Genomic DNA, 14,604 nt, shown 5'->3' on the forward strand with positions numbered 1-14,604 from the left:
AAGTGGACAGATGGATCACCCAGGAAAGCAAAATGAGATGAGATCTCCAGGTTAAACTGACCAGGGAAAGGTAGGTAATTGGAGGGAAAAGAGATGAGAACATGAATGAACAGGATATTAGAAGGTGGAGAGTTCTGGAGTTGGGCAGAATGAAAGTGATCTTGATAGAGAGAACCACTATGGGGATAGGGATAAACCTAATGCTAGTGAATTTCCCAGGAATGAACAAGGATTCCAATCAATAGCAGAGAGTGTGCCTGAATTGTAGTTATTTGAAATCAGATTGACAAATACCCTGACTATCATCATACAGCCTTCATCAAATAACTGATGGAACCAGATGCAGACATCCACAACCAATATCCATAAGGTTATCTGAGGATCTAATTTAAAAAAGTGAGTTGGGCTTATGTGAGCAAGGGATGTCAAGATCATGATGAAGAACCCTACAGAGACAGCTATACCATGCTTATGAAAATTCAGGAACACTAGACCAACAGCTGGGGAGACTCCTGGGACAGAACTACGTGTCCAATATGTGACAGACAGTGATGAAGCTTGGTGTGCCTAGAAGTAGGACCAGGATTGATACCTGGTTCAAGAGCTACTTTATTGAAGCTATTACCTATGATGGAATGCCATGATTAGCCTTAATGCATGGGGTGTGTACATGATCCTGTACTAACTTATTGTGATAGATTTCATTGATTTCCTCAAGAATGCCCTTACCACTTAAGAGGAGTGGATGGTGGGTAAGCTTGATAATGAGGCTGACAAAGGGATAGTGGTTAGAACCATCCATAAAATAAAAATTAAATTAAAAATTTTAAAGTTAGGGTTCTTCTACCCTACCACGAAGACTTAGCTATTATGTTAAATTTCTAATCCTCATTACATCAGGGTATGACTGTTTGCACATTGAAAATTAGGTCTTTAATAATCACAACATGTTATTAAGAACATAAATTTTAATAGGAATATTGTGAAAAAATTACAGAAGAAACCCATGAGAAGAAGGAATACTATATGGTGACTTAAGTTTAAAAATTTCTTCTTGGACCACAGAAATATATATATATATATATATATATATATATATATATATATATATATATATATATATGGAGTTTTATTTATATAAAAATAAAACTGATTTTATATGTATATATATTTGGAGTTTTATTTATATAAAAAATAAAACAGATTTTATATATATATATATATATATATATATATATATATATATATATGTTGGTCCATTAATCTATGTGAAATTGCATATCTTATTCATTCTCTCAATCTGTGTAGGATAGCTATGGAATATTAGATGATGATTATGAAGTACTGGAAAGTAGAAAGTAGAAGTTTTGGATTCCAATTGGGGCTATTAAGTACAAGATACACATTCCAGATTTGGACTATTTAAGGTCCCTAAAAAACTCTAGGTCACATACAGCCTGGGGCATGCTGTCTATCATTTAACCTCACCTTTACTAAATGTCTTCCTGGTGAGCTGTTCCATAACTTGTTTGGATTATGACTCATGAGTTCATAATGACATTTTGAAGGAATTAATAAAATGGTCTTTTTCATATATTGACACACTGGAGAGATTCAAGGAAGTGGGAAAATATTTGCACCATTTCACAGAGTATGCTCTTCTTTTATAGAATCCAAGAGGTCAAGGAAAAGGCTGCCTTCTCCCAGAAGGTGTCTGTTCCACAGTCTGCACAGTCTAACAACTCTACCTAGCTATCCTGTTGTTCTTCATCTCTCTCCTCTTATTCTTTCTAAAAGTTACAAAATGTTCTTTGGGTCAGGAACACCTAAAATGCATATACGAGTATAGCAAAAGCATATTACTGCCCTTTGCCTTCCCAAACACACATGGGACAAGACTGCCCTATTTTTTTTAAATAACCACAGAATATTTTCCAAGTAATAATATATTCTGCTTTCATAATACATCTTTGATGAGTACGGAAAAAAAAACACCAGGCATGTGTCTCTGCAATTGTCACACTATTCATAAAAAGTACACTATTCAATTGAGCTTTGTTCAATATTCTTAATACTTCCTTACAGATGACTAGCATCTAAAGTCTTACATGCATAGCATAAGACTGATGTAGCACACTAAATAAAAGTTCTGTATTCACATGTACAATTAACTGGCCTTCAATGATTTAAAATCATCCATATTCTCTAGAATTTTTCTCTGTACCTAGACAGGCATGTGCATGCATATACACAGGCACACACACACACAAACACACAAACAGGATGTAAAGTCAATTATTGTGCTTGTTAATAAGCATGTTCCATAAGCCTATAGATACATAAAATAGCTTCTAGAAAAGTTTACAGGAAGACCATTAGCAACCTAACAATGGCTTATATCATACAGAGTAAATTGATGCAAATAATGGATATTAAATAAAAAGGTAACTCCACTACAAAGCTGAGATTAGAACTAACTATGGTGGCTCATCCCTTTAATTAAAGCACTTGAATAATAGCAGGAAGAATAGCAATACTTAGGCCTAATACTTAGGCCTAAGTGATTGAATATATTAGTTGGCATGCAATTTCCATTTGCTGTCTCTCCTTCTGAAACAGGGTGACACTAGAGTAAGAGGAAACTGAGATAAAAAGTGTTATGAACCTATGAACCACCATGTGTCATGAAAACCATTCCCAGGTCCTCTGCAATATCAGAACATGCTTTTAATCACTGAGCCATCTGTGATACTGTGCCAACAAAAGGTTTTCACTGGTACGACCTCTTCTAACAAGAATTAGTTTACAAGAAATATACTTTCACAGATCCTTACATAGTGTTAAAATTTTATCTCACAGCCAGGCGGTGGTGGCGCATGCCTTTAATCCCAGCACTCGGGAGGCAGAGGCAGGCGGATCTCTGTGAGTTCGAGGCCAGCCTGGACTACAAGAGCTAGTTCCAGGACAGGAACCAAAAGCCACAGAGAAACCATGTCTCGAAAAACAAAAAACAAAAAAAAAATTATCTCACAGATATTGGGGAAAACAATTTTCAGACTGTTCAATGACCTAAGCAAACCCAATAGTATCACTCTCAGACATTCAAAGTCCAATTAATTAAAGACAAAATAAAAGTCAAAGACTGTTAAAAGGAAGACTATTTTTTACAGTAAAGTAAATCCAATGCATCAGAAACAAATCAAAGCCCTACATTTTGAAAAATGTAGGATGAAAAATGAAAAAAGGGAAAAGGCCCTACATTTTGAAAAAAATTCTTCAAAAGCAAGTGATGACTCTCAGGATTGTAGTGTTATTTCATTCGTATTTTATTAAATAAAGATTCACCTATGAAGACAGTGTAAATAGCCACCCTGCCCAGCCTTACAGACCATGAAGTGGTGACACACACCTTTATCCCAGTAGCCAGACTAGTTTTCCATATACAGCAGGTGGTTTTGATGCATTAATTTAATCCCATCACTAGAGAGAAATATATATATATATAGAGAGAGAGAGAGAAATATAAGATGGAAGAAGAGAACTCTCAGTCCATTTCATTTGGAAAATTCATTGAGGCCAGATTGCCATTTTGCACTGAGGTAGATGTAAGATCCAGTAGCTGGCTGTTTTGATTTTCTGTCCAAAGCACTTAGTTTTCCTAGAAATTCAATAAAACTGCAAGGCTATTCCATTTGACATCATTCACAACAGTCACCATGATTTGAGAAAACATCAAGAAAAGCTACTTTGAATGTGAACAAAGAAAAGACATTGAGAGTGAAAACCGATGACAAACTGGACTCATGTCAGGAATATTGATACTGAATCTTTGCAAAAGTTAAAAATGGAGTTTCTATACGTGCTGTTGCCATAAAATGTGCATTTTCCATAGTTCAGTAATAAACAGGATATGAAAGTTACTTTGAAACATTATGAATTTAAATTCTTTATGAGTGTCACCTAAGAGCTGCAGCTATGACATATGGAAATAGCACATCTCAGCTGTTTCAACCACTACAAGTTTCTAAGAGCCTGTTTCATGATCTGTATTACTTAGCCCACATTAAACACTAGTGAATGACAGTGTTCCTCCTCAGCTCCTCCACAGACTGTTTTATTTCTGGTGAGTTCCTATGTGATATTTTCCTTGCATGAAAGAATAATATCTTTCACAAGTTACTAATGCTGAAAAAGGTCAAGAAAAAGGCTCAAGTTGTGTGATATTTGGCAGAATCATCTTCTCTATTCCAGGACCCATGTAGCTAAGGATAAGGCTTAGTTCTTCCAGAAAAATCAATTCCTCATTTGCCCACACTTGTACATGTATACCTAGCGTTTTCCTCTCCTCCTGCTCTCACTTTCCCAGAACAAAGTCTACCAAGGCCAGAGCTGGTCACAACCCCTCATCACCAACCTACCCATCTTATAACTGAAGACACTAGAAAAAAGTATCCTGTCAATAAATATTGGTTCTTATTCACAGAAGTCAACTGTTCCCTGTCTTTAACATTAAACTCCATTATTCCTGTGAGAATCTCTCTGTTTTACATAGAATCATAGAAAACTATCAAACGCAAATATACTACCCATTCACAATACATGTATTTTTCACCTTAGTGGGTAAAAAATTTCACATGCTTAAATGACAGAGTTTTACCATCATCTCTATCAAAGGACATTTTTTTCAGTGATGTTTGTTTCTGAGATCGTCTTCACACTCTTAAAAATGAACCATCAAGAACATTGATATGCACAGCACAGAAAAGTGTTCCACATGGATGAAGGATCGTCTAAATTTACATCCATATGTCCCTTTCTGATTTATTTCATCCAAATATTTTTCAAAATTCTACCAATCCCATCCAAAATCTACACAATTACAAAAGACTGATGATGGTCTCTGATATGAATGGCAGCTAATTGTTTTTACTGTTTTGCACCTCTCGTGTTAGTGTGTTGCTTTCATTGGTTAATGAATAAAGAAACTACCTTGGACTAGTTGATAGGGCAGAACTCAGGTAGGCAGAGAAGACATAACTGAATTCTGGGAGGAAGAAAGCAGAGAGAGATCTGCCATGGAGCCACCAGAGTCAGACATGCTAAATCTTTCCCAGTAAACCACTGCCTCATGGTGATATAGAGATTAATAAAAATGGGTTGATTCAAGATGTGAGATTTAGCCAATAAGAGGCTGGAGCTAATGGACCAAGCAGTAATTAAATCCATGCAGTTTCTGTATAGTTATTTCTGGGCTAAACAAGCTAAGTGGCAGGGAAAAAACAAGCAGGCCCTCACCCTAAAACACTCTCACAGTAAAGGGATCACAACACACAATAGAAAAAAATAATGGGATCATAGAACAAATCAACATTAGTATCATTTGAAGTCCTAGATAAACTTAACATCTATGGAATATTTTGTTCTTTCTCTGTTTTTTGTTACATGGTTTCATTGTGTAACAACCCTAACTATACTTGAACTCTTCTGGTACTCACATTAAATGCATAAAACCTAAAATTCTATGATTAAAGGTGTGGGACACCACGCCTAGTAATCTGCTAATCAATTTTTGAGAATAATTGAAACTATGCTCAGGAGGTCTAGTGAAGCTATATTTGGTACTTCACATCTGTATTCCTAATGTGGAGGACATGCGGAAATGTATTTAGCAAGTGACACAATGAGGCCAAATCACAAACAAGATGAAAAATAATGTAAGCTTTAATTTGAAAGCTAAGTCAAGGGATTCCTTGGGAATGAAAAGAACAGGTAGATGATGCTGATGAGCACAACAGTTGATGGAGGAGGGTCATCTTTCTATCTGTTATTTCATTGGTTAATTAATAAAGAAAACTGCTTGGCCTTTAATAGGACAGAAAATTAGGTAGGCTGGGTAAACAGAACAGAATGCTGGGAGAAAGAAGCCGAGTCAGGTAGTTGCCATGATTCTCCCACCCGACACAGACACAGGTTAAGATCTTTCCTGGTAAGCCACACCTCATGGTGCTACAGAGATTATTAAATATGGGTTAAAGCAAGATGTGAGAATTAGGCAATAAGAGGTTAGAACTAATTGGCCAAGCAGTATTTAAAAGAATACTGTTCCCATTTAATTATTTCTGGCATAAGCTAGCCAGGTGGCTGGGAACCGGGCGCAACACAGCCTGCGCTCCATCAACAAACAGTGGGTGGTTTTGATCTTTAAAACATCAGCAAAATAGGTTGGAAAATATTAGAGCACTTCATAACAAAAATGGAAAATGAGATTCTCCATTTTTATCAGTCAAAACAATTATATACCATGGGGACTTTGAAGGTCATATCAGTCTATCTTATTCATGTTTCTAGTAAATCAATAGATCATGTCAATGAGTAAGGATAATTTCTGTTGAAAATATTACCCAAACATAAGCTAATATAACATTCTGAAAGCAACAATTACAAACATTGGAGAGAAGTTGTTTTCCAAATACCACAGCATTCATGGATCATGTGGAAACTTGGTACATAAGGATTGCCTAGTCGTACAGTTGCATGGACTCTCAACTGCCATTATTCTTTCTCTAACACAGAGGGACAAGAAGAAGAGCAGATGAAAAATCTTCTAGTGATTTGATACCATAGTTAGTCTAACTTGAACCAGATATGGAGAATTCTGGAACCCCTTTCTGGGTCAAAACAGACTGTCATTCTTGCTTGTACCTGTTAATATGCATCCATGCTTGGTGTTCTAACCCCCTGAAGAACTGAGCAAAACTCTCAGTTTGGGATTATATACATCATTACACATGTTTGTAGCAACATGAATGGAAGTTTCACTTATTAACAGATGCTATCTATCTTTAGCCTCAATGATAGAGAAAATAGAGACAAAACTAGACAAGAGTGTATTGGGACCTCACCAAGGCCAGCTGGACTGGGACTGAAAAAGCATGGGATAAAACCAGACTCTCTGAACATGGCAGACAATGAGGGCTGATGAGAATCCAAGGACAATGGCACTTGGTTTTGATCCGACTGCATGTACTGGCTTTGTGGGAGCCTAGCCAGTTTGGATGTTCACCTTCCTAGACCTGGATGGAGGGGGGAGGACCTTGAACTTTCCACAGGGCAGGGAACCCTGACTGCTCTTCAGACTAGAGATGGAGGGGGAGAGGATTAAAGGGAGGGGGAGAGGAGTGAGAGGAGAGGGAGGAAAATGGGAGACTGAAAGGAGGCAGAAATTATTTTTCAATAAAAAAAGAATGTATTGAAGCAAATTCACCCTCAACCACAATGGTCAAGTCCAGAGTGACAGTTATATAAAACTAAAGCTTAAACAATAGCAGAACCTCACTTCTAATATCTGGACTTTGCCTGCATCACTTCAACACTGCTGTCCAAATATCATGTTGTCACATTTACAACTGAGATACAACCTCCTCCCCATGTATCCTGTCAGGCTAAAGTTCCAAACAAAAGTCAAGCATACAAGATGTCCCATTCTGTCAAGTCAGGTCAATAAGGACCTGAAAGGTGCCTTTGTTCTGCCTTCCTTATAAAAACTCTGGTTTTTCTTCTCTCAGAACAGACTGGGAAGCAACTCCAGAGCCTCCTCCAAGATGCTGGTGGTTCTTCTTACAGCAGCCTTGTTGGCCCTGAGCTCAGTTCAGAGAGCAAATGCAGGTATGAAGAGGAATTGAGAATGGTAGAATGAAATGGGAGTTGGTCAACAGATGGAGTTCAGGCCTGTGAAAAACATAAAAAGATGAATAAGAAACTGAGGAAAAGTATAGGAGAACAAATATTCAAATGTTCGTATTATCATTTTGCACTAGACCTTAGATTTTGCTTATAGCATAATTTAAGAAACGATTCTTACAGCAACATTACATGAGTGCATTTGTGAAAAGATCTTTATGGTGGGGGATGATGAATGGGAGCATGATCAGTTGACAGAGTGAAGACAGTTTTCAAGCTGTTATGATAAGTCAATTGTTAAAATGCTGGCTTTGCTGTACAGAAGATAGAAAAATGAAAGAAGTAGATATATAAAAGGGGTGTTTTAAGAAAAGGAAAAATATGTCAAGTTTAAAACATACACAATGAGCTAGAAATACTAGGGAATAATTTTTTAATAGTTTTTTTTGCATTTGTGTGCATATACAACTGTCTGTGTATATGTGAATACTTATGATGTGTGAGAGTAGGAGAGAGGCACATACTCACATACATACAAACAAACACACATGCAGAGAGAGAGAGAGAGAGAGAGAGAGAGAGAGAGAGAGAGAGAAAGTTTGCACACTTCTTCATATTTCAATCAGAGGACAACATACTATCACCAAGACTTCTATTTCTGCAATATGATTCCAATAACTTTAATTAAAATCATCAGGTAAGCACTTTTACCCACTGAGATAAATTGCTGAACGTACTAATGTATTTTAATGAACAATATACACTGCTCAATGGACTATACATAGTATTTAAAACAATGTTTCCTTTTATTTCCATTCATGAAATGCCTGGGGATATATCATTTAAGTAATGAAGATCATGAAGAAAAACAAAAAGAATGTAAACATATCATACTGAAATTCCCAATTAAAATGAAGAATATCTGTATGTCTCGGCAGGATTAACAAGAGCAAAATACTGGTTGCTAGTGATCACAGAAACCATTCGGGCAATAGTGCCACCAACATTGCCCAAGAATAAAATTCTATTTATTGGGCAAGTAGATGTAGTTGAAAGCTACCTTTATTGTGCAGCAGGAAAATGTTATAAGTAACTTTCACTTATTTTGTGCTTATTTTCTAGCGATCATCTATGAAGCCTCTTCTTCTGAGTTCTTAGGTAAAGCCTGATCTATCCTCTATTGAGCTTCTATGCACCCTTTACTTTTGTAATTATTTAGTTCTGAAATATCTCATAGATTTGTTGGTTAATGAAATTAACATGTGACACTTTCCCCTTAGATATGTAGGAAAACTTCCCCACATTGTGCCTAGAATCAAGAGAAGGAAATGCACTGGAAGAGTACAAAGCCAGAGTTTTATACTAAAAACACTTAGTATCTTCCACAGATTGAAACAATGGCTTGTATGTGTTGAGCATGCTAAATGTCCTTGTGTATAATCACCCATGGCTCGATGGGTTGCTCAAAGAAAACTCTCTCATCTGAATTTCTAAGAAGAAATATATGCCTGCACACTACATACAAAATTTTACAGATCCTAGGCTCCCACATTTTTTAAAACAGTTTTTTCACACTTACCTCTGTATCCACAGCTGAGTAATAATACTCCATGAAAAGTGAAAGGAAAAACTTCTAATCTCTTTCAAGCATTTCTTTCTTGTTCTACACATGATTATAGAACCCTGAACACCAGGATATATTTAAGAATAGGGCATTGCTTCTCCAAAATGCTACTATGCCTATTTCTAGCTAATATCATTGAAATGTCCTTCCCGTTTCATCATTTTGGTGTGAAAAAATGTAAGAAACAGAAAATCACCTTAGTACACCAAATTTAAGAACAAATATTTGTCCAAAAAGTTGAAACATAAGAAAGTTTTGTACATGTTTTAAAATTACCTTTCAAGAAGAATCAGCGACATAAATTTAGGAGGGGGGTTCTTGGAGCAAGAGAAATGTAATCTCCATCTAGATTGATTTATTCCCATATAGAAGAGGAGCAGCAAAATCAGAGCAATGGTCAACAGCTTCAGAAAACCCCTTCTGGACAATTGCCACCAAAACCTTCTGCTTCTGCTGATGATAATGAAGATGGTGATGATGATGGTGAGGGCAGTGAAGAAGATGGAAATAATCCAGAGGGACCACCACAGGGACCACCACAGCATCCTCGCCCTCCTAAACCTGGAAACCAGCAAGGCCCACCCCAGCAGGGAGGTCCACAGCAAAATCGCCCTCCTAAACCTGGAAACCAACAAGGCCCACAACAGCAGGGAGGCCCACAACAGCAGGGAGGCCCACAACAGCAGGGAGGCCCACAACAGCAGGGAGGCCCACAGCAAAATCGTCCTCCTCGACCTGGAAACCAACAAGGCCCACAACAGCAGAGAGGCCCACAACAGCAGGGAGGACCACAACAGCAGGGAGGCCCACAACAGCAGGGAGGACCACAACAGCAGGGAGGCCCACAACAGCAGGGAGGACCACAACAGCAGAGAGGCCCACAACAGCAGGGAGGACCACAACAGCAGGGAGGCCCACAGCAAAATCGCCCTCCTCGACCTGGAAACCAACAAGGACCACCCCAGCAGGGAGGTCAGCAGCAAAATCGCCCTTCTAAACCTGGAAACCAACAAGGCCCACCTGAGCAAGAAAGTGAGGAACAGGCAAGTAACCTGTAGAAATTTTCTCCACAGAGCCACAAGGTTCCTCAACAGGTCAGAGGTAATAAGTTACTTTTTCCTTTACATAGGTCACAAACTTTAGAGGTCACCAACGTCTACCTATGGGGATAGAGTTCTTATACATCTAAAACTTAAATGTCCTCTGTAACTTAGTGGATTTTGATAGATGTGATTTAAATTCAATTTCCATAAAGTGTCTTATGTCTAACAGAGTTAGATATTCAAAAAAAGTAGAGATATGTCAGGAAATGTTGGTTGCATGATAAGACTTGTTTCTCCGTGACTTTATTGATTTATTTATTTATTGCAGGAAAAATAGAAGACAGATTCCCGTAATGGTATTTTAATGGAACAATGATGTGGCAAGTGAACCCTCAAACACTCTAATAAAACATTTAGCATGCAATTTCTCTTTCTTGTTTCTTATTCGGAGCATGAGTGAAATCTGGGGTCTGGGACCACACTGAAAGCAATTATAAATCCTTTCATACAGCAACATCCATAAAGGGGCCCACTTTCTCCCTTTACAAATCACCCAACTATCATTTGATTGTCCGGATAGGTTCATCATACTTGGAGTTATGTCTATAGCTTTTCTGTATTTCCCAGATACCTTTGACGTTGGCGGGAGACTTCACATATGACATAGTTTTCAAAATTAAAATACATAGGTGGATAAAACTACATAAACATGCTATTGGTTTGTCACATGCATTTTTGACCAGTACCCTATAGAATAGCTGCCTAGGAGTACCTGTAAAGCGGTCATTTCCCTTTTCTCACATGTAGCACACTCCCAATTCACAGTTCACTTGAAAGGAAGTTGCTGATTCTGCAGCTGGTGTTCTTTTCAGCATTCATGTGTCAATAAGCTCAATTTCTTTCTCTGACTTTGATGGTCCTATATATGCAATAGTGTCTTAGGGAACAGATGTTTATTGTTTTCATTTACCTTTATATTTATAAATATCATATACTTGGACTGCCGTGCCAGCTCAGCAACTGTAGTTCTTCTGAGCGAGGGAGGTTGGTATTAACACACAACACAACTTCATGTTCTGCAGACAAGCCTTTATTCCACTTTCTCACACAGTATATATAGCCCTCAGCAGGGAAGGCTGAGTCAGCCAAAGCAGGAAACTCACCACCATTAGTCACATGGCTTAGCGGTAAACATCCTTAGAAGCATTGCTGAAAACAACAGATTGTCCTGTTTTCAAACAACCACAAGAGTGCAAAACATCAAGTGGGGATGCAAAGACCTGTCTTCAAGGGACCCAACACTGGACATTATCAGCAAATGATATTTTTAAACATTTTATGTATACCTAAGAGCAATCTTTCATTCTTATTTTTGGAGAGTTTCTAACTGTCCTTTCATTGCTTTTTCAATCTTGTTGTGTTTTAATTAAAAAGTGAAAATATAAAATGCATATATGTTCTACAAGCAGAAGAATCTTTAAAACTTCCAAAATATTTGATCCTTAGATCTTTGAAACTGAACTTGCTGTTCTTGAATGTTTTTGTCAAATTGTTATTACATTCCTTAAATCACATACTTATTTCCCTCCATCCCCACAATTCTTTATGAAAATTAGACTGACTTTCATAGACTACCACAGTGTTAGATTCTAACATGTGACAAATTTTGGTCATTCTGAAATTTTGACACTTAACCTTCTGTTTATGTAATTCTTTGAATGGCCATGAGTATACCATGGCAGTGCAAAATTAAGGTATGATAAGATGTGTTAACATTTATATACCTATTCATAGATACATGCTAATTACATTTATCTACAATATGAGTACAGCTGCATATCATAGTGAAACCACTCATTTTCATGACTGTCAATATTCTAAAAAGATCCTTCGAATATCATTCTGCTCTAGAGTAGTCCTATGACTATTCATTAATGTGCTTTGAAGACTGAACCAACACTGTTGTTGAAGGAGTTGCGGGCTGCGTTCCTGCTGCTCCGGTCCTGGCTGACAGCTAACTTATACCCCGAAATAACAACACACAAACTGTATTCATTTAAACACTGCCTGGCCCATTATATCTAGCCTCTTCTGGCTAACTCTCATATCTTGCTTCAATCCATCTCTAATAATCTGTGTAGCACCAGCCTTATCAGGAAAGATTCAGCATGTCTGACCTGGCAGCTTGCTTCATTGCATCTGCCCTGGAGAACAGCAACCTCACATCTGAACTCACTTCCCTTCTTCTTCCCAGCATTCTGTTCTGTTTACTCCACCCACCTATGTTCTAACCTATCAGGGCCAAGCAGTTTCTTTATTAACTAACCAATGACCTTCCTCCATCATTTCCCCTTTTTCTATTTAAACAAAAAAAGGAAGGCTTTAACTTTAACATAGAAAAATTACATATAACAAAAGAGTTATCAAGTAAAAATTACAATATATACATTTATTTTATCTTTTATCATAACTAAGGAAAACTATAACTATCCATTCTTCAACTCCATCAAAGACTCCAGAAGGATATAATATTACCTAAGTAAACAAGAAATAAGAAACTTCAAACTCTAGAAATGACAGAGAAATGTCGCTGCTTGGACAGTCACCCAAAGTTCTTTTATACAGTTGGGGCATCCATCCTCAGCCTATAGGCCCATAGGATCCAACAGACTCTCCCATGAAGCAGGAAATTTCAAAGACAGTTCAGTCACTATCTGCTGTGTCTTGCGAATTCTTTTATGAAGCAGGAACCCTGATAGACAATCTCACCTTTAGGCAAGTTCAGTAGTCCTCTCTCTGCGGGTTCTCTGTGTCCAGTTTATGCAACAGTCCAGGCAAGAGCAGTTTCTTGCCCAAATGGCTACCAAACTCCATAAGGATCCTCTTCGATGCCCATCTTCTTCCTGAAGTAGATTGGTGTTTCCAGGAACAGACATGTCTCATTGTTATGAAAACCCTAAGTTATTAAAACATTAAATAGCATATTCTTCAGTCTTTGAAAGATATGAAGAATGACGATCTAACTGAAATATATCTCTATATATCTAGAAAATCTAAATACCATGGCTACAAACTTCACTATTATTAATGATTATCCATTAACAACCTATATACATTACATTTTTAAATGAACTACACAATCACAATACCTTAATCAAGATCAGAAACACTATACATATAACAAAATTGACCTTAAATTTAAATCACTAAAGCAAAATCCATATCAATGCAAATTAATCATACCTATATCATATCCCCCTTTAAATGTAAAAGAACATTTATAAGCAATATTTGGGAATATGGGTGCAGTTTTCTCTCTCCAAACTGCTTCCTGCTGTATGGGGGAACTGTTATTCAGGTCTTTCATGGTATAACCTGTTCATCTCAGTCAGCAGTTGAGTGAAGTGATTTTGTTGAAGGTGTTCACAGCAACCTTTCAGGAGGGCATGGTCTATCATACCATATTGGGATAGAAACAATCCACAGGGTCTCATCCTCTGTGAAAACAAAAGAAGAATCTCTTTTCCAAAGTATTATATCTTTAGATCCAAATTCTGAAGTCAAGGTATTTTCAAAATATCTATCTTCTATTAGTTCAGAAGCATTCATAAGCAAATATCTTTTAGCAGATGTTGCTCCTTCCTCACCATAAAAACAATTCAAAAAGAGCATAATAGCATACAGTATCTCTGTGTATTTTCCATCTTTGTGCGGCTTTATTTTAAACTCTATTTCTTTTACTTTTACTTTTTTTTGAGACAAGTTATCTGTATATCTTTGTCTTGGACTAACTCTGTAGACCATGCTGTCCTTGAACTCTCAGAGATCCTTCTGTCTGTGCCTCCCAGGAATTTGGATAACAGGCGTGTGCTACCACACCTTGAAGTCAGAGTCCAACTCTGAGGTCAATCTACCTCTGCCTCCCAAGTATTGGGATTAAAGGTATGTACCACCACACCCAAATACTCTCTTTCTTCCTTTTTTTTTACTTTTAAGAACTTTAACTTTTAGCCTGCATATATTTTTAACACTGTAAACCATTAAGACGTTTTCTTCAACTTTGAATCTTTCTTTTACTGTATATGTCTCTTTTTTGACCACATGAGTCTTTAATTTACCAATCAATATCGGTAGGACTAAAGCCATGGCTTTGCCGGCTGGATTCAACCCATTCCTTTGTTTTCCAGCCTCATAGTGGAGGTACCGCTGGAGCCATTCTTATTGTCACAACTCTATGGCATTTCAAGGTCCTTACCA

At 37.3% G+C, this 14,604-nt stretch overlaps 2 protein-coding genes across 4 annotated transcripts in view; both read left to right on the forward strand.

Moving 5' to 3' along the window:
- LOC142855913 (acidic proline-rich protein HP43A-like) overlaps positions 1–14,604 on the forward strand; it is a 301,657-nt gene that overhangs the window by 134,297 nt on the left and 152,756 nt on the right. The window lies entirely within an intron of this gene.
- On the forward strand, positions 7,550–10,385 carry LOC142855442 (uncharacterized). Its single transcript, XM_075981935.1, has 3 exons — positions 7,550–7,665; positions 8,803–8,838; positions 9,674–10,385. Exons 1-3 carry the CDS (start codon positions 7,602–7,604, stop codon positions 10,360–10,362), a joined length of 789 nt encoding a protein of 262 aa, XP_075838050.1. The 5' UTR covers positions 7,550–7,601; the 3' UTR covers positions 10,363–10,385.

The sequence above is a fragment of the Microtus pennsylvanicus genome, chromosome 8, assembly GCF_037038515.1.
Source record: "Microtus pennsylvanicus isolate mMicPen1 chromosome 8, mMicPen1.hap1, whole genome shotgun sequence".
Lineage (NCBI taxonomy): Eukaryota > Metazoa > Chordata > Mammalia > Rodentia > Cricetidae > Microtus > Microtus pennsylvanicus.

Coding starts and splice junctions, on each gene's coding strand:
- LOC142855442 (XM_075981935.1), top strand. CDS start 7,602: ATGCTGGTGGTTCTTCTTACAGCAGCCTTGTTGGCCCTGAGCTCAGTT. Junction 7,666..8,802: donor AGTTCAGAGAGCAAATGCAG/GTATGAAGAGGA, acceptor CTTATTTTCTAG/CGATCATCTATGAAGCCTCT. Junction 8,839..9,673: donor CTCTTCTTCTGAGTTCTTAG/GTAAAGCCTGAT, acceptor ATTCCCATATAG/AAGAGGAGCAGCAAAATCAG.